Source organism: Phasianus colchicus, chromosome 22 (genome assembly GCF_987193195.1).
Source record: "Phasianus colchicus chromosome 22, bPhaCol1.hap1.1, whole genome shotgun sequence".
NCBI classification, from domain to species: Eukaryota; Metazoa; Chordata; class Aves; order Galliformes; family Phasianidae; genus Phasianus; species Phasianus colchicus.
The window spans coordinates 1456957-1480875 of NC_143457.1; the positions used below are offsets into that span (position 1 = coordinate 1456957).

At 52.1% G+C, this 23919-nt stretch overlaps 3 protein-coding genes across 8 annotated transcripts; all 3 read left to right on the forward strand.

Annotated features, from left to right (window-relative positions):
• Positions 1–4223: 4223 nt before the first annotated feature.
• Positions 4224–6276, forward strand: C1QA (complement C1q A chain). The gene is made up of 3 exons (XM_090123037.1): positions 4224–4382; positions 5078–5249; positions 5332–6276. Exons 2-3 carry the CDS (start codon positions 5087–5089, stop codon positions 5898–5900), a joined length of 732 nt encoding a protein of 243 aa, XP_089979163.1. The 5' UTR covers positions 4224–4382; positions 5078–5086; the 3' UTR covers positions 5901–6276.
• A 634-nt stretch (positions 6277–6910) lies between these two features.
• C1QC (complement C1q C chain) lies at positions 6911–8626 on the forward strand. Of its 2 annotated transcripts, XM_031607918.2 has the most exons (3): positions 6911–7065; positions 7667–7859; positions 7999–8626. In XM_031607918.2, exons 2-3 carry the CDS (start codon positions 7676–7678, stop codon positions 8553–8555), a joined length of 741 nt encoding a protein of 246 aa, XP_031463778.2. In that variant the 5' UTR covers positions 6911–7065; positions 7667–7675; the 3' UTR covers positions 8556–8626. The 2 variants fall into 2 exon arrangements, with proteins under 2 accessions (XP_031463778.2, XP_089979104.1); XM_090122978.1 differs by lacking the exon at positions 6911–7065 and having other exon boundaries at positions 7658–7859.
• Positions 8627–9983: 1357 nt separating this feature from the next.
• C1QB (complement C1q B chain) lies at positions 9984–12107 on the forward strand. Of its 5 annotated transcripts, none has more exons than XM_090122983.1 (3): positions 9984–10130; positions 10758–10929; positions 11418–12107. In XM_090122983.1, exons 2-3 carry the CDS (start codon positions 10770–10772, stop codon positions 11990–11992), a joined length of 735 nt encoding a protein of 244 aa, XP_089979109.1. In that variant the 5' UTR covers positions 9984–10130; positions 10758–10769; the 3' UTR covers positions 11993–12107. The 5 variants fall into 5 exon arrangements, with proteins under 5 accessions (XP_089979109.1, XP_089979107.1, XP_089979105.1 ...); XM_090122981.1 differs by having other exon boundaries at positions 10007–10130; positions 10671–10929; XM_090122979.1 differs by having other exon boundaries at positions 10007–10130; positions 10689–10929.
• The last annotated feature ends 11812 nt before the right edge of the window (positions 12108–23919 follow it).

Genomic DNA, 23919 nt, shown 5'->3' on the forward strand with positions numbered 1-23919 from the left:
AATTGCTTGGTTGCAAGCCAGCTCCCATCATTTCCCCAAAGCCTTTTTCTTTCTCCCTTCCCCCCTTTTCCCAAAGGGAAGCAGCCCCAGAGCAATGCCAGTGCTGCCAGGCACACCTCAGCACTGCAAATCTGTACTCCTGTTGCATGCCTTGGGGCTCCTGGCATGCTGACAGCATAGCTCTGGGCACCCTGCTCTGATCCCATCTTATTTATGGCACATCCTTCCTGTCCTCTCCCAGCTATTATTGCCTGAAATGTTGTAATTTAGATTCTGGCTGTGTTTGATTGCAAACTCTTCCAATCTACAAATTTCAGTGACGAGCACTGGAGCAGCTCATTTACATGCCAAAGTGATCAATCTGAAACTGCTTTTTACACAAGTGAATAAATAAATAACAGATACATTAAAGGACAAGAAACAATCAGCCATATTAACAAGTAGATGCCTAATAACGAAAAACTCTGACATCCATAACAGAGAACAAGGGGAGGAGGAATGGGACAAGCTTTCTCAGCATTGCCCAGGGCTGCTCAGCATTCATCTATCTCTTCTCATCCTATGAGCCAACAGGGATGCTCATCAATGCCAGGAGACAGCAAGCAAGGGATGGAGCGTGAAATTCTGGCTTTTAAAGCCCATACCTGTCTTTGTCTCTTACACGTGCTCCATGTAAAGCATCTGTCATGGGAATGACACATCCCCTGGGACAGCAATTAACACATTTTAAACATGGAGTGTCAAGTGCCCACGTAGCCTGATTTGCAGCTAGCATGTCAGGAAATTCTTCCAGGGCATCTGAGCCACCCTGGCTTCTCGTTTCATCGACCAAAACACGGGATGCCAAAGCCATCACATCTCACAGGATGTTTGTCTGGTGGTCAGCGGGGCTGGACATTTGGGCAGCAAAAAAATCACAGCTTTCCAGTGCGCTGGGTTCTGTTATTCGGGCACCATGAAACCATCAATGACTGCAGACACACAGATGCTCCAAGCTGTCCCATCCCCACGGGTGTGGGTGGAAGCCTGGGGTGCCGATGGGTGTGTGCATACCTGACAGCACTGATGATGTCCCACCTGCCTGCCTCTGTCACTGCCTCCCACACAGTGACAGGCGGGTGCTAGCTGCTTGATTTTCCTCCTCTGGCAGCTCCTGCCTGTCACTGCTCAGCACCGCAGGGGATCCCCAGCGGGAAGGCAGCAGGGGAACATCTCTCCCTGTTGTCTGCTGTCAGGCAGCTGGTGTGTGGTTGCCAGCACTGGGAAAACAGCAAAGAGGCTTTGCAGGGGTCATTTTTCTTCCATGAAGAGGTGCAAGGCTGGCACTGAGCTATATTGCCTGGTATCACCGGACAGGTAAGCAAGAAGGAGGTGAAGCAGCCTGGGTGCCCTGAAAGGAGAAAGATTACTCATCCAAAGGCTGAAATGGGCACCTTGATGATATGGGTGCTCACTGGGAAGCTCTGGATCCCCCTGGACTCAGGGCTGTTTGCTGTGGGGCTGGATTTGGGGCCAGCCAGGGCTCCTAAGAGCACCGACATCCCATACAGCTTCTCCCATAGGCACCCAGCTTCCCATCTCCCTTGGGCGAGGACCCAATTTACGTCACCCGGGCTTTCCCGCTCTCATCCTTGCCACCTCCAGCGCAGGGTTTGGAGGAAGAGCTCCGAGCGGCAGGTGACACCGAATGGCTGAGAGAGCACTGCCACCTGGTGGCACGCTGCCTGCGCTCTGCAGCCTCACGGACACGAGGTGCTCCCTGTCCCAGCAGCAGCAGCCAGGAGATGCTGGAAATCCACGGCCAGGCCCTTAACTTTAGCGTTTAAGCGATGTCAAAGGACACGGGACAAAGGACACGGGCACACCAAGACACAGCCATCCATCAATCCTGGACGAAATGATGGAGTGGTCTCATTTTGGCTGTATATTAACAGAGGGTACTAGGGCAGAAATACAATTATTGTCCAGAAGCACCGTTTGGAGGAAGGTAGGTCTTTTCAAGCTCACCTGTCATCTTTTCTTGACACGATTACAGGTTCAGCTGACAGAAGAACTGTGTTGATAGAATAAATTGCATTTTCTTCTGAGCATCTGATTTATTACAGGATTGGCATTTTGATTAAAAGTGTGTATTATATTGCATTAAGAGGGCATGTGAATTAAAGACCAGCTCAGCGACAGATCTCCGAAGGTAACTATTAATGGAGATGTACTGATTAGCAAAGTTTTATGTGCAAGGGCCTCTATGGTTCATTTTCAAATTGAATCAGAGGAGAGGAGAGGAGAGGAGAGGAGAGGAGAGGAGAGGAGAGGAGAGGAGAGGAGAGGAGAGGAGAGGAGAGGAGAGGAGAGGAGAGGAGAGGAGAGGAGAGGAGAGGAGAGGAGAGGAGAGGAGAGGAGAGGAGAGGAGAGGAGAGGAGAGGAGAGGAGAGGAGAGGAGAGGGAGAAAGAGAAATAAAAAGTTCAGTTGGAAGGGACCTATAAAAATCATAGATTTTTCTCCCAGCTAAATGGCCCAAGTATCCTCAGGCTCTTTGCATAGGTCACACTTTCCAGGCCTTCTACCAGCTTTATTGCCCTCCTCTGAACACATTCACACTCATCTCCCAACCTGTGCCTATGTCTGGCATTACTCCATCCCAGGCATAGAACCCAGCATCTATCTTTGTTGAATTTCATGCCCAATCTATGTAGATCATCCTGCAGTGCCTCTTGTCCCAACAGAGGGTCAACTGTATCTTCCATTTCAGTACCATCAATGAACTTGCTGAGGATGTATTCAACTCCTGCCTCCAAATCATTGAAGAAGATGCTGAATAGGGCTACTCCTAGAGCTGAGCTGCGGAGAGCACTGCTGTTGCTGCCAACAAGATGTATCCCATTCACTGCAGCTCTATGAGCTCTGTCATTGAGCTAATTCATTGCCCAGCATAGCATGAATTTGTTTATCTCACAGCTAGACAATTTGTCCACAAGGATGCTATGAGGAACAGTGTCAAAGGAATTAGTGAAATCCAGGAAAATTAATCCATCACCTTCCTCTTACTCACACCTTATCACAGGAGGAGATCAAATTACTACAGCAAGACTTTCCCTTCGTGAAGCTGCGTGGACAGTGCCTGACATTTGCTTTGTTATTAAATGCTTTTCAATAGCACATGGTCTTCACCATAGTTTTTCCAGGTTCTGAGGTCAGATTGAGGTCTGGGGTCCGGCCAAGGTTCTGGGGTCAGGTTGAGGTCTATAATGCCCTGGATCTTCCCTTCTGCCTGATTGGTAGTTGGGTATCATATTGGTTTGCCTCTGGTCAGCATAGACATCCCCAGATTCCCAACATCTTTGCTAATTGTTGAGAAGAGTCCAGCTCTTATTTCAGTTCATTCCGTCAGCACTCTGTTGTGAATCCCAACTGGCATCAGGGGCTAAGGAACATTCTACAGATACAACTGGTCCCATACAGTTTTGGCGACCTCAGATGGAAAGTCACTGCTCCCCCAGTCGTGGTCCTCCAATTCTTAGGTCCAGCCAGCCCAAGATATATCAATAATACAAAAACTGAGGAAGAAAAGGCATTGAATGCCTCTGCTTCTTCATTACTTGTTAGGTGAACATCTCCAGTTCAATGTTTTCCTTAGACCACCTACTTAAAAATGTCTCTTTTTTCTGATCTGAATGCACTGGCCAGTGTCCACTCAAATTGGGCTTCGTCTTATTGTTTCCTCCCTGCTGCTCTGTACTCTCCTTGTGAAGCCAGACCTCAATTCCAGAGGTCATATATTTTCCTTTTTTGCCCTAATTCCATGAGCAGTTCCCTTTTCAACCAGCTCAGTTTTCCGCCCCACTTTCTTGACTTGTGGCCCATTGGGATTGCCTCCTCCTAGGCTTTTGAAAGGAAATTGTGACAGGAAATTGTGCAGACCTGAGTCAGGCCACATACATCTCCAAGGATTGCCCAGGTCTGGGTGGTGACTCTACCCTCAAGGGGACTGGGAGGCAACTGGGAAGCATGGAAACAATGGCCCCCAAGCATGGTGGCTCTGAAACGAGTACATCATGCAACCCAGGGGGGTTATCCCTTGCATGGCAGTGCCACCTCACACTGTGCCATACCTCTGGGCCTCCCACGTCTTTGTGCCTCCCTGTGCTGCAGGATTTCCCTCTGAGGGGTCAGCACTTTTGCTGAGCAGGCTGTTCCCTGACAATTACTGGCACAGCCAGGGTTGAGCGCAGAAAAGGGAACCACGCAAACAAGCGAAACTTGGCAGTTCTCTTCTGCAAACTCTGTGCGTGCAATTCCATCCCCCCAGCCCTGCTCCCAAGGAAGAGCTGCCAGCAAACAGAGCAGCCAGCTCCGACAGCTCTGTTCTCAGCCCAGCGAGGAGGTAAGTCACCCTGAATAGGTGGGGATGTGGAGCTCTTCAAGAACCTCTCTCCAGCTCTTGCTGCCTGTCTCCTTTCACAAGTGTATGAAGTAGGAAAAGGGGAAGAAGATGATGCAGAGGAGCAAATCTGCCTTCACTCCACCACGTGGATGCAGACACGGGTTCTGCAGGTCTGATCCAGGCTCTTGGTATATGTTCAGGATGTCCCTCCTCTCTCCCAGGTCTGTGTGCTGGGGATCTGCATCCCTCTTGCCCTTTTATTTCTTTCCTTCTCCACCCTTTCCTGTTTCTCTCTATTCTGTTGTGTCTCTTCACACTCACTGAATGCATTGCATTTATTCATCCCCAAGATGTGCACCAGAGGTTTTATGCCCTGCTCCATGTACCACAGCCTTACCATGGGCACGTCAGAGCTTTTCAGCAACATTTCAGATTATGCATTGAAACAGCAGTGCTTTTTTCAATGCTGAGTGTGGCATCTGGCTACCTGAGTTAGGCAGCACATAGGTGGCATGGTAGGTCTGTGTCTGAGCACATGCTCGTGTCTGCACATTGCACATGCCCACAGATCTGGAGGAAAGCACATATTTATGTTTGTATGTCTGTGTTCAAGCTGCACCCACTGCTGCGTGCACCATGTGCATGTTTGTTGTGTGCTTACCTCCAGCCCCAACCCCCCCATGCTGTGCTTGCAGGGAGACACGATGCAGCTCAGCCTTTGGCTGGTGACCAGCTTCCTGGCAGCAGTGCTGGGCCTGGAAATGCTTGAGGATGATGTGTGTCGGGCACCGAATGGCAAGGATGGCTTCCCAGGGATCCCCGGTCTTGATGGGAGGCCAGGGCAGAAGGGTGATGTGGGAGAACCAGGTAAGGGAGAGCCAGAGATGTGGGAATGCTATGGGCATACTGAACACTGCATGAATGGTGCCTCCCCACTGCCTCTCCCCAGGGAAATCAGCACCGAGGACGGGCATCCGAGGACCCAAAGGAGACAAAGGTGAATCAGGGCCTCCTGGCATCCCAGGGAACCAGGGCTACCACGGTCCACCAGGTCCTCCAGGACTGCCAGGGAAGCCGGGGCTCAAAGGGGCCAAGGGGAATGCCGGCAGCTTCCAGCAGCAGCAGCATCCTGCCTTCTCTGCCTCACGGTTGATGCCACCGTCCCGCGGCACCACAGTGGTGTTCGACAACATCATCACCAACGAGGAGAACTCCTACAGCCCCCAAACCGGGGAGTTCACCTGCAGGATCCCCGGGATTTACTACTTCGCCTACCAAGTGATCTCCAATGGAGATCTCTGCCTGAGCATCACCAAGAACTCGGAACGCGTGGTCAGCTTCTGCGACAACAACAGCCGCAACATCCTGCAGGTGAACTCGGGCAGCAGCGTGCTGAGCCTGGCTGCGGGCGACCGGGTGTCTGTGAACACCATCCCAACAAAGGGCAACCTGATTTACCGCGGCACCGAGGCAGACAGCGTCTTCAGCGGCTTCATGCTGTACCCGCACTCAGGCTGATGGACCTCTGATTTGTCAGCCAGATCTGAGCTGCTTAGCACCTGTGCGTGTGTGCCTGCATGCGTTTGTGCCCTGCAAGGATGTGGGGTGGCCTGATACGACAGCAAAGGGGATGGCCTCCAACTGAGCAGCAGAGGTCCCTTTTGCCTGCAGGAGCCAGGCAGCTCAGCCCAGTGCCTCCTGGAGGTCAAAGGCTCCCAGCCTCATGCTCAGACCTCATGCTGGAGGGGATCACTTGTCTCCAGCTCTCTGTGTGAAATCACTGCGTGCCACTGCTTTTGCACCTCTAACCATTGTAAGCGCATCTCTGGCATAAGGCCAGAGTCGCCTCTCACGTCCTCCCCATCACTGCAAATAAACCTCTTCTTTCCTGACAGCTGTTTGGGTTTTCTTTTCCTATCCATGCACTTTTAGCAAACTAATGATGTTCTGAGTTGTCCAAAGCTGTCCAAGAAGAGAAGTATCCCAGCTTGTTTCTGGCCAAGAATAGACCCCCAGCTGTGCAGGCGAGATCAGGGCATACAACCAAAACCTTCATTTATGAGGAGGAACAGGGGAAGTTTCTGGGACGAGTCTATATCTGTCCTTTCCCCACTTGCAAGGTACAACATCCTAACCTGGGATGCTGGGACCTGAGCACCAAGCAGGTGGAGAAGTCAGCTTCGAGGAGCAGCAGTCTATTCATCATTAGCATCAGCTCCTGCTGCCCGTCCAACAGCATCTCCCATCACAGCCCGGGGTGTCCTTGCCCTTTGTTGCACATGTTGTCCTGGCTCTGTGGAGGTGGTTTGAGGTTCTGCTCCTCACCCACTTGTTGTTTATCTGCTCAGAAAATGAGATGAGGATAAGAAGAAGGAAGGTGAGGAGAGTTTGTGGTGCATTTCTTGCTTGTGGTTCACCCCACATCCGTCCTCTCAGCCCCTGCTGCTGCAGTGGTGAATCCTGGCACGAGTGCAAGTCTTGCTGGATGACCAAGAAAGTGCTTGCTCAGAGAAAATGGCCAGGCAGAAGGATGTGAAACTCAGCTGGAGAAGCTGTGTGTCCCCATGGGGAGCTTTCCTAACTCTGTGACTTCCTTCAGGAGGGTATTGCACTGTGTCGATTGGAGCCAGCAGGCAGTGCTGGCAGCAGGCAGGGATCCACAGCGCTGGATCCTGTGCCAGAGGTAAGAGATGCTGCAGGGCTCAGCTGCTTGGGGTGGGCTGCGTGGATGAGGGTCCTGCAGCATGATGCAGTGCTGGGTGGGGTGAGAGGAGGAGGAGGCAGAGGCACTGCCAGCGCCCCAACTGCATACATATCATGCCTATTCTGGCTGGGGGAAGACCAGTGCCCCTGGGCCAAGCACTGCCACGGGAGTCTCTTGAATGATGGGGTCCTGATCTTGGTGGGCAGAGTCAGGAAAGTCAGGCTGCTGCTGGGGGAAGGGTGAGATCAGCTGGCTGCAGGGTGCAGCACTCTGCAGTGGGGTGCATATCTGCAGAGGGCTTGGGATGCTGAACCAGGAGAGCTTGGGGCTAGAAATGGGCACCACAAGACTCCGTCAGTCTGTCTGGGGTTGATGATGAGCTCTACTCCCACTCATCTGCCTCCCCACCATCTGACAGTTTGTATAGGAAGATGATGTTGAAGGCACAGCCATCACAGCCAGGTGCTCATGGTGCTGTGCCCCTCATAGCACAATGCCTCCTTTGGCCCATGTCCGAAAGCTGCCTTACTGTGGCCCCTCATCCCAGCATTTTTTATTTCTTTCCCTTTCCATGATCCAGAGCACCAAAATGGGGCACAGCACCTTTAGGGAGCACCTTCATCTTGCCCTCATCCTTCTACTTCTGCGCCTGGAGTCTGCAGTGACCAGCGATCCCCCACACAGCTGCTATGGGGCTCCAGGCCTGCCAGGCATCCCGGGTGTGCCAGGCAGGGATGGCCGGGATGGGCTGAAGGGAGCCAAAGGCGAGCCAGGTGAGTGAGCACTGAGCCTGCCTCTGTTGCAGGAGGGCAATGTCACCACACTATGCAGACAGGGCGGGTGGGTAGGTGGTGGGGTGCTTCTCCCCATGTCCTTCTATTGTGGCTGACTCCACTTCCCATTGCCCTACAGGCATTCCAGCTATTCCTACTATGCAAGGTCCCAAGGGCATGAAGGGGGAGCCGGGCATCCCAGGCTTGAGGGGCAAGATGGGCCCCTTTGGTCCTGCTGGTCCCCCTGGGGACCCAGGGGTGATGGGTGCTGCTGGACAGCAGGGGCTGCCGGGCAGCTTCAAGAGGATGCAACAGTCAGCATTCTCAGTGACGAGACAGACTGGTGAGCACCCCATGAAGAACAGCCCCGTGATCTTCAACAACGTCATCACCAACATCAACAACGACTACAGCACCACTACAGGCAAGTTTACCAGCAAGATCTCTGGCCTCTACTACTTTGTCTACCACAGCTCAATGGAAAGGAACCTCTGCATCCTCCTATTCCAGGACACGGTCAAGAAGGCCAGCTTCTGTGACCACAAGACCAACAACATCCAGGTTACCTCTGGAGGAATCCTCCTCCATCTGAAGGCTGGGAACCAGGTCTGGTTGGAAGTGAATGATTACAATGGCATGGTGGGCACTGGTGAATCTGACAGCATCTTCTCGGGGTTCCTGCTCTTCCCAGACTAGAGAAGCACGAGGGCTCACCCAGCACACACAGCTCTGTACCCTTCCCTGTCAATAAATCCTTCCCCAGTGTGGCTGGCTGAGCATCTTTGTTTTCACGACTCGCCTTTCTGCAGGTGAAGCTCATGTGTGGCCGTATGGAAGTGGCATGCACATGAGCCTCTGTATGTGTGAATTACATCTGCACAGCACCTGGACACTGCTGAGTCCTCTATCCCATTCATAATGCCCATCTGCAGGACCCCCACCTGCACCAAAAGCATCAGGGGGCTGTTCCCATGACCACACAAACACAGTGCCCACAGAAGGGGGTCTAAGAGTCCTCCAGGAAGGGGTTCTGATATTCCCTTTTCCATCCAACTGGATTCAGTTTGGTTGACCACAGAGAAAACCTTGGGACATCCTCATGGATCCATTCTCACCAGGGACTCTACCCAAGCAATTTCAGAGCACAGCCAGAGGGCTCCACCACCTCCAACTGCACAGAGCACAGGCAGCAGGGACAGAGCTTTTATTGCTAGTTGGGAATAAGTGGCCAAGGGGTGCCAAAGGGTGCTGCATGATGGGTTACCATGGATGGGGAGAAAAAACCAGCCTGGGGCTGAACCCAAGGAACCCCCTCAAGGGAGACCATTATTTTCTCATTGCCAACGTGCAGAGTGGTCAGCTCTTGGTTGGAGGGGCTGGGTGGATGTGGCTTTGTGATAAAGCCCTGGGATGCAAGGTTTGCTCTGTGGTATCTGCACCAGGAAGGGGCCATGATGAGGAAAAGGCAGGAGATGCTCAAGAGCCAGACTGAAGGAGCTTATGGATGGAGGCTGTAGAACCCACCAAAACCCAACAGAGATTCCTCCTGTACAGTAGGAAGCAAGAGCTCATCTCCCCTGAATGTCCTGTGCTTCACTTCCACAAGGCATCAGCAGAAACTGGGATTGGAAATCACAAAATCACAGAATTGTAGGGGTTGGAAGGGACCTCCAGAGATCATCAAGTCCAACCCCCACATGCTTATATCTCAAGGTGAAATCATTTCCCATTCCCAGCCTGGGGTTCAGATTCAAGATGATAGATGCTTAGGCCATGGCATGTCCTCTTGGCTGGTGGCATCTCCCAGCACAGCTGGGTATGCACAGAGAAGCCTGAACAATGCCAGCAAAGAGCACACACCTTTCTGCAGCACTCCTTTCTCCCTGAATTTGCACAGAGCTGATGGCAATACTCCCCAGTGCAAGCACAGCTGAGCAAAGCACAGAGACCCTGCAGGATAGGGCAGGCATCTCCCTGCTTCCCAGGACCAGAGCTGTGCACCTATGGGGCTCTGCGTTGCTGCTTCAGGTCTTCACATTCTGCTGAGCTGATAGCATTCATAAAGGATATGAAAGTGACACTGAAGAAAGGACTGGAGCTAAAGATATAAAAAGGGATGTGGCCAGATTCTTTCACAACTATCCTCGCAGCAAACTTCTGCTTCCCCTTAGGGTCATTTCCAAGCAGGACACCAGTGTGTCCTGCTCTATTTCCCATTCCGTGCAACAAGAAGCTGACAGTAGGAAGGCTGAGCCCAGCTCTCTCCTGCAGGTAGGAGCACATGGGGGACCTGACAGCACTGGAGGGACAGTCACCCAATGCTGCTACAGCTTCTTGGTGGCTGGGGTAGAACAGAAGGGGAGTGCTGGGCTGGGGATGGAGGGGATCTTTGGTGGGACCCTAATAACTTCTGCCCTACCTGGGAGAAGGAGGAGAAGGAAAGGGGGAAAAAGAGGGGCCCAGAAGGGTGGTCAGGGACCACCAGATTCTGAAAGATGCTGTCACAGTAGTGCTGGTTAGATACAGATATGATCCTGGGGGGAATCAGGCACGTGGCAGGACAAATAGGGAATTAACACAGATATTCAGAGGGCAGATCTGGGGATATCATTTCTACGTGCAAAGACTAAAGCTGTTTCTCAGGCATGCCAGTGGGAAGCAAGAGCCTGAAACTGCTCTGGCACAGTGATTTGTCTCTATGCTTCGCAGTCATAAGATGAGGTCCCAAAGGTTCTGGCCCCTCCAAGACTACAAGGACAGTGGATTTGGCCTTACAACAAAATATTTTCCCTCCTTCATGGTATCACTCAGGAGGGCATCTTCTTTCAGAGCAGTGGCTTCCCCACCCCTCCCACTGTCTGAAGCCATGCGGCACCTCAGCATCCTTCTGTGCTCCAGCAGGAAGACAGGATGCAGACCGTGTGGGTGGTGTTGATCTGCCTCACTGGAGGGCAGCTGGCAAGTGCCACGCTCTGCAAGACTTATGGCACCATCCCAGGCATCCCGGGGTCACCAGGCCAACCTGGCATCAATGGCAGAGATGGGGAGAATGGTCCAAAGGGAGAGCAAGGTAAGGAGGAAGCTACGGGTGTGGAAAACATCATAAATGAGAGCAGGAAGAGGTGGTGCCAGTCACGTGGCTGGGGGAAAGCAATCCAGCACAAATCCCTTTACAACAGGTTCTTTGAGGTGTTATCAGGACTGGGTGATACTCAGGGAACTAGATAAGATAAGAGGTAATGGCCTTAAGTTGTGCCAGGGGAGGTTCAGGTTGGATATCAGGCGCTGGCACAGGCTTCCCAGGGAGGTGGTGGAGTCACTATCCTTGTTCAAGAGGTGTTCAAGAGCCATGGAGATGCAGCACTGGGGGATGTAGGGAGAATAAAACACCGCAAAGGACCTGGAGAGGGCAGAGGGCAAGAGGAGCCATGCCAGCTGAGTGGGGGGCTCTGCTGTCCCACATCTCAGCACAAGTATCTGTGGTTTACTTTTCATTGCTCCTCTGCAGACCCACAGGGCTTAGCTGCGGCCACAATCCCTCTTCCTCCTGTTTTCTAGGTCCTCCTGGACTCGTGGAGCATGAACAGGACATTGGTGAAAAGGGAGACCCAGGAGAACCAGGATATCCTGGGAAGGTTGGCCCCAGGGGATCCCCAGGTTCAAAGGGGCTGCCGGGCCCCAGGGGACCCCCTGGCCCCCAGGGAGACACCGGTGACTACAAGGTCACCCTGAAGTCTGCCTTCTCCGCTGCCAGGACCATCAGCATCTTCCCACGCCGGGAGCAGCCCATCCGCTTTGACCGCATCATCACCAACGAGAACAGACACTATGAGAACCGGTACGGCCGCTTCACCTGCCAGGTCCCCGGCGTTTATTACTTTACCTACCACGTCACATCCAAGGGCAACCTGTGCCTCAGAATGAAGAAGGGACGGGGTGGCAGCAAGGGAGAGAAGGTGGTGACATTCTGCGACTACGTGCAAAGCAGCTACCAGGTCACCACGGGAGGTGTGGTGCTCAGGTTGGCAGCCAATGAGTCCGTCTGGTTGGAGCCAACAGAGAAGAACTCCCTCGTGGGGATCGAAGGGGCTGACAGCATCTTTTCTGGGTTCCTGATTTTCCCCGAGGTTTAGCTGCAGCCTGTACACTGGTGAGAGACCAAGAGTCTCTCACCCTTGGAGTGACTCTTAGTTCCAGATTTGGTGTCCTAAGTGTGTTATGTATACATTAAATGACAGCTCCTTGTGCCGCCGCTGACTCCTAGAATTTGCCTCCTTCCTTATCTTTGAGCTCAGCCCTGGAGCTTTCCCACGCCTTGGGTACAGTGTGGGAGGAGGGAAGGGAGAGCAGCTCATTACAGAGGAACCCAGGGAAACTCCCAGTCCAGGGCTGATGAGGACAAGTCCCTACCCAGCACTGTCCCTGCCACTGGGGTCAGGCAGGTGGTACCAAACCGTGGTGTGTGAAATGCATGTGGGTTTCTTGGGACGCAGAAAAGGAGGAGAGTTTTTGTAGGGTATGAGATTTTAAAGAGGTTGGATGGAGGGGAGGGGGATAGGGCATCTCCTGTGGGAGAAATGGGTCGGCATTTGACCCCCAAAATACTTGCTTGGCAGTGTATACCCACCGACCTGAACCCTAGCAGGTCTGCAGGACACAAGGAAATGAGGAGCTGCCAATACACTGGAAGACAGGGCTGCCATTCAAAGAGGCTGGGCAGGAGGGAGAAATGAGCTGCTAGAAACCTACTGACATTTAGCACAGACAAACACAAAGTTCTCCATCTGGCATGGGATGACCCCATGTGGTAGGACAAGCAGCGGGTGGGAGGAAGCTTTGCAGGGAAGGATCTGGGATGCTGATGGACAAGATGCTGAAATTTTCTGCCTTTCTGTATAATTGATATAATCCTTTTGGACTTTTGAAAAGGTCTTTGTCAGAGCCCCTTTTCAAAACTGATGTCTGGCCTAACACCAGCATCGGCCAAACGGTTCCTGGGGTCTTGGCTGTACCCAGAAAGGGTCAGTGCAGAGAGCAGCTATCTCTGAAGTGCAGCTCCATGCTTATTCAGTGGGAAAACTGCTACAGAGAGCAATCCTTCCTCCCGTGGGTGTCAGCCAGCACGAGTCTAGCTCTTAGCAGTGCCACCTCAGGAGTCTGCCCCTTCCCTTCCCTTCCCTTCCCTTCCCTTCCCTTCCCTTCCCTTCCCTTCCCTTCCCTTCCCTTCCCTTCCCTTCCCTTCCCTTCCCTTCCCTTCCCTTCCCTTCCCTTCCCTTCCCTTCCCTTCCCTTCCCTTCCCTTCCCTTCCCTTCCCTTCCCTTCCCTCCTCCTTTCCTTTTTTCCTTCTCTTTTTTTCTGTTTTGTTTGCTTTGTTCTGTTTCGTTCTTTTTGTCGCCTAATTTAAATGCCACCACAGCTAAAATTGGTGAAGCAGCATCTCCTCGTGGCCAAGCCAGAGCTTACACCGCGGAGCTGCACCAGGTGGTGCTGTGGCCCTCATCTATGGAGTCAGACCTTCACCGAGGTCCAGTACGTGCCCATGCAGTCACCAGGTGCTCAGAAGATACTGCCGAAAAGCTGAGGCAGGTGGGGATTTTGGGTGATTTCAGAGCCAGGCTTGTTAGATATGTGTTTTGCCAAGCTGCAGCTAAGCAGCAGTGGGATGCTTTGCCCTCTCAGTACTGGAGCTTATATGGATTTGGTGAGCTGAAGTGGGGGGGAGTGGTAACCTGGAGCAGGGTGTGAAACTGCAGCATGCTGAATGCCTATCAGTATTCATGGAAAGTGAAGCTAAACTAGAGATCAGAGCACATCAGAGTGTGTGTTTAGAAGGGGAGTCATGGCTGCACTGTAAGAATAAGCCAGGGATGTCAGTCCTGCACTCTAGCAGGGTGTCTAACATCCTTAACAAACACTTTCACAGGTGTTGATTCATTCACCTTGAACCCAGCCAGTCCCTCCTGAAAAGCCCCAAAGCATTTCCTTCCCCTTGGCCTCCCAGAGCCAGGACAATGGATGCAACATCCCTGGAGGTGCCCAAGGCCAGGTTGGATGGCAGCCTGATCTCATGGGGGACCCACAGCAGGGAGTTGGAACTGGGTGGGCTTTAAGGCTCCTTCCAACCTCAGCCATTCTATGATTCTAGGAAAGTCACTGATACCAAGCTGGTGGCTGCCCTCCACTATTCCTCTGCCCTTGGGCAGGGTTGTGTAATAAGACAATGCATTTTTTTTGCATTCTTTCCTCCTTCCCTTCCCCAAATCAAGCGTGTGGGGAACCCTGCAGAGGATCAGCCCTGCCTGTATGGCTGTGATGTTGGTTGACTTCAGGCAGAGGTGTTACTGGGGAGACTCACCAGAAGGGACACAAAAATCAACTCCCATTAGGTGGCATGGAGGCCCACGCAGTCATTTCATCGCCAGCAGGGCAGGACCCTGATGGACTTTGTGGGGCTCAGAGCCAGGTCTGCTGGGTGCAGGACGAGGACTTTCAGCCTCAGTGGTTCTCCTGCAGGGAACGGATACAGCACTCAGCCATCTGAGACAGGAAAGCGAGGATGCACAACGACTTCCATCCCATATCTTACCTTGGGGTATCTGACAAGTTTCTTTCCCTGGGCCTACTCAGACTTTTATTTTTGAATTCAAATGAGATTTTGCCTGGAACAACACACACTGGCTTACCTTTCCTTTTCCCATCCCCTTTGTATGAGCTGGCAGCTGTGGAGGGCCAGACACCAAGGGGTTAAGCCCTGCCTCCTTATGAGGAACAGCCTTCGCAGAGCTGCAGAAAGGCTCTTTCTTTCCCCAGCAGATCTCTGGGAATGAAAAGTCTGTGTTCCAGATATTAAATTACTCATAAAATAGTCGTCCTGTCCCCGAGGCGGCTCAGCAGCCCCCAGCCCCCGCCGCCCGCGCTGCCGGGCCGCTGATGTGCATCTGCATGTCACCTCCTGCTACAAGGTCAATCTCTCCAATTTAAAGCAGCAACGTCGGAAAGCAAACCAGATTTCAGCCAGAATTAGCTTCAAATGAAGCATTCAGGGCACCGGCACTGGGGTGGGAGAGCAAGATGGGAGGGACCGGAGCTCAGCCGTGGGGTGATGGGACGAGGCTTACAAGGCCCTGTGGCATGGCGGCCGGCTGGGGAGGATGCTTAGAGACAGGGAACGAGGTGGAAAGGCTTCATGCAATCCTCTTGGCTTGCAGCAGGGATCTCAGTTCCAGCCCTCGGTTGCTTTGCTGCAGCCCCAAAGCAGGCCTGGGTGACCTACAGATTGGAGCTAGGCCCAGGTTTCTATAGGGATGCACAGGTGCTTCAGCCCTTGTTTTGCAGAATGCGCCGGGAGCATGAGGTGTGAGCTCAGCTCTGTGAGGCTGTGAGAGAAGACTCGAGTCCCATCCTTGCCTTTACACCACCATGAGTCTGGAGGTGAGTGCTTGTGTGCATTAACACCCAGCAAACGTAATAGGCACATGGCAGCAAAATGCAAGCCACACAAATAAAGGGGCTGTGAGAAAGAAGGGGACAGACAGAGGGGGAGATAATTTCCAGCTAAAAAAGGGGAGATGTAGACTGGATATAAGGAAAAAGTTTCTTACAATAAGGGCGTTGAGGCACTGGCACGGGTTTTCCAAACAGCTGGTGATGCCCCATCCCTGCAGACATCCCAGATCAGGCTGGAGGGGCTCTGAGCTCTGATGGAGCTGTGGGTGTCCCTGCTCATTGCAGGGGGTCGGCCCTGGTGGCCTTTAAGTGTCCCTTCCAACTCAAACCATTCTATAACTCCGTAAAAACAACACGCTTTCAGCATGCAGCACTACAGCAATGCACGACCAGGCTGAGAGATCTACACTGAGACAGATCAGTCCAGTGTTCATCTGCTCACCCCCCACTGCCCTAAATCTTGCATGTACATGCAGAGAAAAAAATCATGCAAGACAGCAAGGAGCTGCGTTGTGAGATGCTGCCATGTGCATTCTGGTGAGGGCTGCAAAGACACAGGAAGGTCCCCAGGGAAATGTGTGCAGCACACACGGGCACATACCTGAAATACCCATCTGGTTTTTGAATAGGAATTATCTGCAAGGCTGCAGTTCTGTCTGACTCAGGGCTGAGGGCTGCGGAACAGCCCCCCAGGCTGAGCGCGAGGAACGCAGCCCGCAGGGCTGAATGCTGCTGCCCAGCACTCCCTCTGTTCCCATTATGTGCCAGGAGAGCTTTTGTCTGGGGATACTGGCATGTGCAGTCACCAAGGAGACGGAGCAGCAGCAGGTCATCAGCACGCTTCCAGACGAGCTGGGAGGGACACACGTTCCTGAATTCGGCTGCATGCCTGCCTGACCAGCAAGGGAATCCCCGACACCCTCCAAGACCTGGTTTCTGCTCCCACAATGATCTCTGAGTTATCATCGTCCTGCTGATGCCACCAGCCCTGTGTGGAGCAGCATGATCTCTCAAGACTGCACAGAATCACAGAATGGTAGGGTTGGGAGGGATCTTAAAGATCACCCAGTTCCAACACCTGCCATGGGCTGGGTGCCCACCACCAGCTCAGGCTGCCCAGGGCCCATCAATGGCCTTGCACAGCTCCAGGGATGGGGCACCCAGAGCTCTGGGCAGCAGTGCCAGGGCCTCACTACCTCTGGGTAAAGAATTTTGTCCTAACATTTAGCCTAAATCTCCTCTTTCAGTTTAAAACCATTCCCCCATGTCCTATCACTATCAGACTGTGTAAAAAGTCAGTTTCCCTCCTGCTTGTAAGCTCCCCTCAAGTACTGGAAGGCAGCAATGAGGTCTCCCCAGAATCTTTCTGTCTCAATTTCCAGCCTCATCCCTTCTTCGTTTCACATTTTTTTTTCCTAGTAAAATGCATTACAGGAACATCAGAAGTGTCTGAATATTTTGTGCTTGTGACCCCAAGGACCTCAACCAGAGCATTCATGCACCCTGAGCCCAGGCAGGCAGATGCATCCCCCATTTATTATTAACACATTTTTCTCTTTGTGATTCTGAGTTTAATTTAGGTTTTCAAGGCAGCTTGTGTTGCTCTGGGTTTTGCTCCTATTTTTCCTCCCAGCGCTAAAATGTCTAATAACTCCTATTTTCCCAAGTTGCACTTTTTTCTTAAATGTCCAAAGTCTTCCTTTGACGTTTTGCTGCAACATCACTTGTGCTAGCAGTGCTCAGAGAGGCTCAGAAGTAAAGGTCAGAGGAGACAGGCAGTGGCCCCAAGGTTTCTTCCAGCAATTTGCAGCCACAAAAGATCAACAGCCAGGAAAAGACACTGGGTTCAGTTGCAAGGCTGCCTGCTCATGGCGTGGCACAACCACTTGGCACAGCCTCACAGCACAGCCCGAGGGCTTGGGCAGAAGGCACAGATGCTCTGCCTCTGTGGAGAACCAACAAATGAAATGGCACAGGCTGCCCAGGGAGGCGGTGGAGTCACCATCCCTGGAGGTGTTCAAGAAGAGGGTGATGTGGCACTGAGGGATGTGGTCTAGAGCAGTTGATGGTTGGACTGGATGAAATTAAGATATCTTTCCAACCTAAATGATTGCTCTACAGAATAGATTTCCCAATGTCTATGGAATCACAGAATCATAGAATGGTTTTGTTTGAAGGGATCTTAAAGATCACTGAGTTCCAACCCCCTTTTGTGTGCTGGTTGCTCCCAACCAGATCAGACCACCCTCGGCCTCCACCTTGAGGAAGGGGGCCCATGGGGCATCCATACAATGAGTCTAGTACAATATTGAGACTCTTGCTGTCACCTTAGCACAGTTTGGTTAAAAAGTGAGTGGCCCAAGCTGTTACTTAGTGCCCCCAGCCACCCCCAGCCAGGGGGCCAATGTCCCTGGATATCATCCCCTGGCTCAGGAAGAGCAATCTCTGTACCGTCAGCATTTCCATGTCCCACAGGACACGAGCACTGAGCCCTGCCAGAACCATGCATGCCATAAACCCTATTAGCTTGGGCAAGGTGCCCTGTGAGCACCTCCTTGTCCCTGGGGGTGTTCAAGAACCATGGACACGTGGCACTGAAGGAGACGGTCAGTGGGCACGGCGGGGATGGATTGGGGATGGGCTTGGTGATCTCAGTTCTTTTCCAACCTTGATGATTCTACGATCCCACATTTCTAGCACCCTTGCAGCCACATTTTGGGGCACACGTTCACTTTGCTTCTTGCTGCTGCGAGCGTTTCTCTGCTCACGGTGTGTGCACTACCCCTGATTGGAAATTTTCCTGATGTAGATGTCTTAGAGCTCTTTGAGCAGCTGGAAAGCAACCAAGGGGGCATGTTGGAGCTCAGAGCGGAGTGAGAACGACTGCACGTTGGTGCATATTTCCCCTTCCAGCCCAGACATACGCCTCAGGGCCTTGTTCCATGCCCTGAAAACACAGACGGGGCCCGTGCACGTTTCGGGGTGGACTGTTTGACATCTCTCAGCTGCCGGGGCCATTGTGCAGCTTGTTTTTGCCTCCCTGCTAATCGGAGGCTGTCTGCTCTGTAAAAGGCAGGAATACAAAGGGCAAAATGCCGCAGCAGGAGATGACCGTGCTTGGGCCAGGAAAATCCAGCCGACATTTTCTTTCTTCCTCGGTTTTACCACTAGATGTCATAGGAAAGGCAACGATGCTCTCCAGCCCCTCGTCCCCCCACGTCTGCTTCGGTGGCCTTCAGAGCGCTTTGTCTGGCAGCGAGAGCCCCTGGAGAACCCAACGCCTGGGATTCGGGGTTTCAATGGGCATTGAAATGCAACTGAAACCTTTTTCCCAGCGCCTGGCTAAGCCGCCTGCATGGACCCTCCCGGGAGGGAGCCGCACGTCACCCTTTCTCAAAAAGACAACGCCGTCACGCCGGGACCCGCTGCACCTACAGCAATATGGTCCCTTCAGACGAGTCGGACAAACAAGGCCTTTATAGGCACTTTCTTTTCTTCTGGAGTGGAAGGGAGAGCGCTGGGGGAGAACTCGGAGGCGTCCCACCGCAGCGGAGCAGCACACAAAGGCGCGCAATGAAAGGGGCACCAGCAAATCCTCTTATAGGGCCTTCGTTTCGTGCACATTCACAGCCTCGGCCCCATCTGCTGGGGGTGGGGGGGGAACCCCAAGAGCGGGGGGGGAGAGGGGCTCTCCCTGCCCTGCGCCGCCAAAGCAAGCAAAGTGCATTCAGGGAGTGAGAAAGGGATGAAAAGGAAGAAAAAGGCCGTGCCACGCCGCTGCAGAGCCCGTGGTCAATGCACTCTGTGGATGCCACAGTGGGAGCAGGGAAGGGGCTGCGGCTGGGGGAAGGGAGGCAGCTCCTGGGGGCTGTGCGGGCATTGCTGCGGACCTGGGGTTGAAATGGGAGCATGGAGATCCTTCTTGTGGGCAATGGGCAGTGCCAGGGCACAAGAGCCCTCCAGCCACCCTGCGGGACCCTCTGTGACCCTAACAGTGCCTCCACGAGCCTAACAGTGCTTTGGCATTGCTGTGCTGGGGGTGGGGCTGAAGGTTGTCAATTGGCCCCATGGGGAGTCAATGTCTTCATGATGGTATCCAGTCCCACATGTTTTGGGGCACCATGACCCTGCTGGAGTGGTGGGTGCACAAGTCAAAGGAAATTAAGGAGGCTGGTGGGGCTCTGTGCGGGTGCAGGGATATCCCACATCAACTATGTATTTGCCTGTGTATGTGCACTTTTGCCACATAGGTCTTGGTGTTGTCCAGCATTGGTGAGTGGCTATGGCGGGGACGGGATGGTGGTTGGACTTGATGATCTTGGAGGTCTTTTCAAGCCTTGGTGATTCTGTGATTCTATATTTTTGTATAGATGAGGTCAGAAGGACTACATCCTATCAGCCTTCTCACCATCACTTTGTGAAGATGTTTCCTCAAAGTCAGCAGTTGTCAGGAACAGAGGAACTGTGGGACCACAGCAGAAGGTGAGCAGCAGCATAAAGAGCACTCAGGTAGAGTAAGGAAATCCCCGTGTCTGTCAAGGAACTCCAGTTCATTGGGTGTTTCATCTCCTAAGAAGGCCAGCAAAGCTAACAGGACTGGAGAGAGCCAGGATGCTTTTAGCGCAGAAACCATCTGTCCCTCCCCAGAAACAGATGAGGAAGGTAACTCAGTAAACAGCACATGATAATACAGTGATACCCAATTGTGGATGCTGCAGGACATCAAATGTGCCATCTGCCATGAGCACACTCACTGGACCTCCTTTTTCCTGTCCATCCTGCATTCTCAACTCTCTTTGCATTGTGAATGGATGAGCACAAGAATGTGTCTAACCGGGTCAGTCCAGACCAGGACGTGATGTTCCCTTTCATATGGTCTGATTTAATTTCTGCAGATAAGGCAGCTTGTGTCTCTTTTCTAGCCTGGCATCGGTCCAGTCCAGGGAGTGGTCCTTCCTCTTTGGTGGCCTGAAGCCAGTGCTCCAGGAGCCCTTCCAACTCCATCGCGATGCAGTTGGGTCATGCACTGAGAGAACATCTCTTTCCTGCAGCTGGGTGGAGATGTCAGGAAAGAGGGACAAAGTGCTGGAGAAACAAAGAGGGTTGGGGTTCCCAGGCTTTTCTAGAGATGGCGGCGCAGAGAGATGTGAGTAGGAGTGGGGCTGAGGTCAGATTATTGCTGTTTTGGGCAATCCTGGTCCCATCAGGCTCTCAGAGGCTTTCAAACATGGCAAATGGGCAGGAGTGTAGCGGTGACAGCTACTTCCCACCTGGGAAGATCTAAAGCCCTGTAATCAGAAGTGCATTGCCACAGACATGTCCATTATCTGCAGAACACTGTTCTCTCTACTGCACGCAGAAATGATTCATGAGCAAGTCAAGTAACTCCGGATGCCAAGGCAGTGATGAAGGTCAGACAGTCTGCGTGTGGTTCTCCAGGGTGAGAGAGTGCAAGACATAGACAGCAGTGGACTGACAGTCTTCACCAGTGATGGATAAACATACTTCTGGAGGTCACTGTGCATCAGCCACACCAGCCTGATATGAAGGACTGCACCACTGTGCCATGCTTATATGGCAAGATCTTGGTGGCAGCTGCCCCATATCATGGGCATCCCATGGGAGGGACTCCATGTAGAGCAGAGAGTGGCCACGGAGGAGCAGCAGCTGGTGGTGCTATGGACTGAGCACAGACACCATTCTCCTGCACCACTCAGGGAAAGGAGGTAGAAGAGGGTGGATGCTGGGGAAAGTGTTTTTAGTTTACTTTTAGTTTCTCACTGCTCTAGTCTGTTATCAGCAGGCAATAAATAACATTAATCTCCCTTCCTGGTGATTGTTGAGTGATCTCCCTGCCGTTATCTCAACCCACGAGCCTGTTCTCATTGTATTTTCTCTCCCTGTTCTTTTAAGTGACTCTACGTTACCATCAGTAGACTTTAAGCTGTGGCTGACCTGGATGCATTTGGAAGAGCCAGCTGGAGCAGTTCTTCCACAGCTGGGAGAATACATTGCTTTTGTCCAGCCTAGCTACTCCAGAAACTGGGAGAGGCAGATGGGAGGAAGAATGGGTGCAAGAACATTGCTGGTGGGACCCAAGATCACTGCAGTGGGCTCAGTGAAATGCATGCATGACCACAGGCTGTATCTTGTACCTAAAGATGGAGATTGGAGCCCCTGGGGTGCTCACCTCCTGTCTTTCACCCCTACCAATGCTCTCAGAGAGAGGCGCTCGCTTAGACCTGGTGATTTCCTCTTGCCCCATCCAAGCCTGCAGTAAATAGGCCAGCAAAAACTGTACATTCCCATTTATAGCTGCAGACCTCCCAGAGCCCAGAAGTACTCAAAACAGCACGCAGGCTGTTTCACTTCAGCTCAACTCACTTCACTCATCATGCAGGTGCCTCTCCCCAAAACAAAGTAAAGTGCTTCGTCTCCAAGAGCTGCCTTCACTGCATTTCTCCCCCTGCCACGCACACACTGTTATGTGTCTCTCATGAAGAGCTGTGCAGACAGGGGAGTGCTATGACCATGGGTCACTAAGAGCTGTGGAAAGAGAAAGGAAGCATTTTCTTTTCGCTATCCTTTAGTGATAACGAGAGACATGAGTAGATAAATGTCCATTGAACTGGGGATCCCAGGGGATGAGCAGCAAGCAAAAGGCTGCACCACCTCTGCTGCCTTATAGTCTTCTGCATGCACAGGGCTTTGCTGATGTTCAGGCAGCTCATGAGGAACTGCAATCATTCTGATTTCCTGAGGAGGACTCAACTCTGGATATCACACAACTGTTGCTGGATGTTGTGCAACTACTGTTGGATATCAAAGAACTACGATTTGGATATGGAAGAAGTGCTGTTGGATATGGTGCAACTACTTTGGATATCAATCAGCTGCTTCTGGTATTTCACACGGATTCTGGTGGGACAAGCAAGGGCAAGCATTGATCAGGGAGGGAATGATAGAAAAGGAGAAGAGGAATGCATGGACACGGTCCTATTTTGGTGTGTCTGGCTTTCCATTTCTGTCTCCAGATCTTTCTTCCTAAACAGGAAGGACTCGTGATGCCCCATGAAATAAGGCCACATGCGTATGAAAAATATCAATGATTTATTTGCCTGTGCATGGAGGTGTGCAGGAATGCTTCCTCACTGCAGAGCTGCAGGACTGTGAGTACTTTGTTGCTGTTAATTCCTCAGAGAATGTGTTGATCAGATGCACCAGTGCCTGAAACTCACTGGCTTGGTGCCCTATCCACTAGAAAGTCTTATCTGGGGAGAACAGCATTAGGTTCTTCAGAATGATACATTGTGGGGCATAAACCATTGCCAGAGGAAATTTCCTGCCTTGCAGCCTGGAGTTCTTAAGACATGAGGAAAAAGTTCAACACTCCTCACAGGTCAGTGTTGTTTTTTTTGGTTCTGCCTATGGCAAAAAAAAAAAAAAAAAAAAAAGGTAGGAAATATTATTTATTTCTGATTTTCTGAAGAGAGAACTGTGTGTCTTCAGCCTCCACCAAACTCAGATACGCTTCTGTAGATCCTGCAGAGCTCATGTCCAGAGGCAGCAAGTTCCCTGGGCAATCACACAGAGTGCAAAAGAACATTCCTGATGAAAAGGATCCGAGATTGCACCAGATGATCTGCAAAGCCTCCAGCTCCCTTCATGCAGGCCAGCAAAGGCTCCTCGAGAGCAAAAAATGATGATTATTATTTGCTGCATTTGATTCCAGCAGGATGCGAGAGACTGAGAAAGGGCTGGTGAGCTCAGTGCTGTGCTCACCAACTTACACACACAGCAGGATCTGAACAGGGTGCTTAAATCTGAGCCCTGCACTCTTGCGGTCTCGTTGTCGGTTGCATGTATTCCTCATCCTGGCTCTCCTCCAGACCTGGCTCTGCTGGGAGGGGCAGCTTTCCTCAGCCCCCCATTGCAGGATCTGAGCCCTGGGAGCCTGCAGGGCTGGGAGCTGCTGCCTGCTCCCAATCTGCTGCTCCAGCCCAGCTCCCTCTTGGCAGAGCTCCTCCTGCACAGGGCTCCGGGGCTGCACTGTTTGCTTATCTAGCACCGTGATTTAACACAGACGCAGGAACTCACACACTCTTTCCCAGTCTCCTTCAAATTACTTTATTGCTTCCTGTCAACTAGCCGAGCATATCCTGTTAATATACAATCCCCGACGAACAGTTTTCACAGCATAATCCCCCTTTGTCAGATAAAGCAGCTCACCTCCCAGTGGATAGCCCCATTCTGGGCATCTTGGGATGCAGGATCCTGGGAGCAGGCAGGTATTTTTCAGTGAAGCAAACCTGCTCTTGTCATTATGTTTAAAGCACCAGGCTCCCTGGAGGTGCCCAAGAAACATAAAGATGTGGCTGTGAGGGGCATGGTTAGTGGGCATGGTGGGATGGGTTGGGATGGGACTTGGTGATCTTGGAGGTCTTTTCCAACCTTAATGATTGTATGAGTGGGCACGGAGGGGATGGGTTTATGGTTGGATGTGATGATCTTGGAGGTTTTTTCCAGCCTTACTGATTCTGTGCTTATGTGATTCCATACATTGCTGCAGCCCTTATGGGGGGGTCTTGGAGCTGATGGTATCCTACCATTGTCC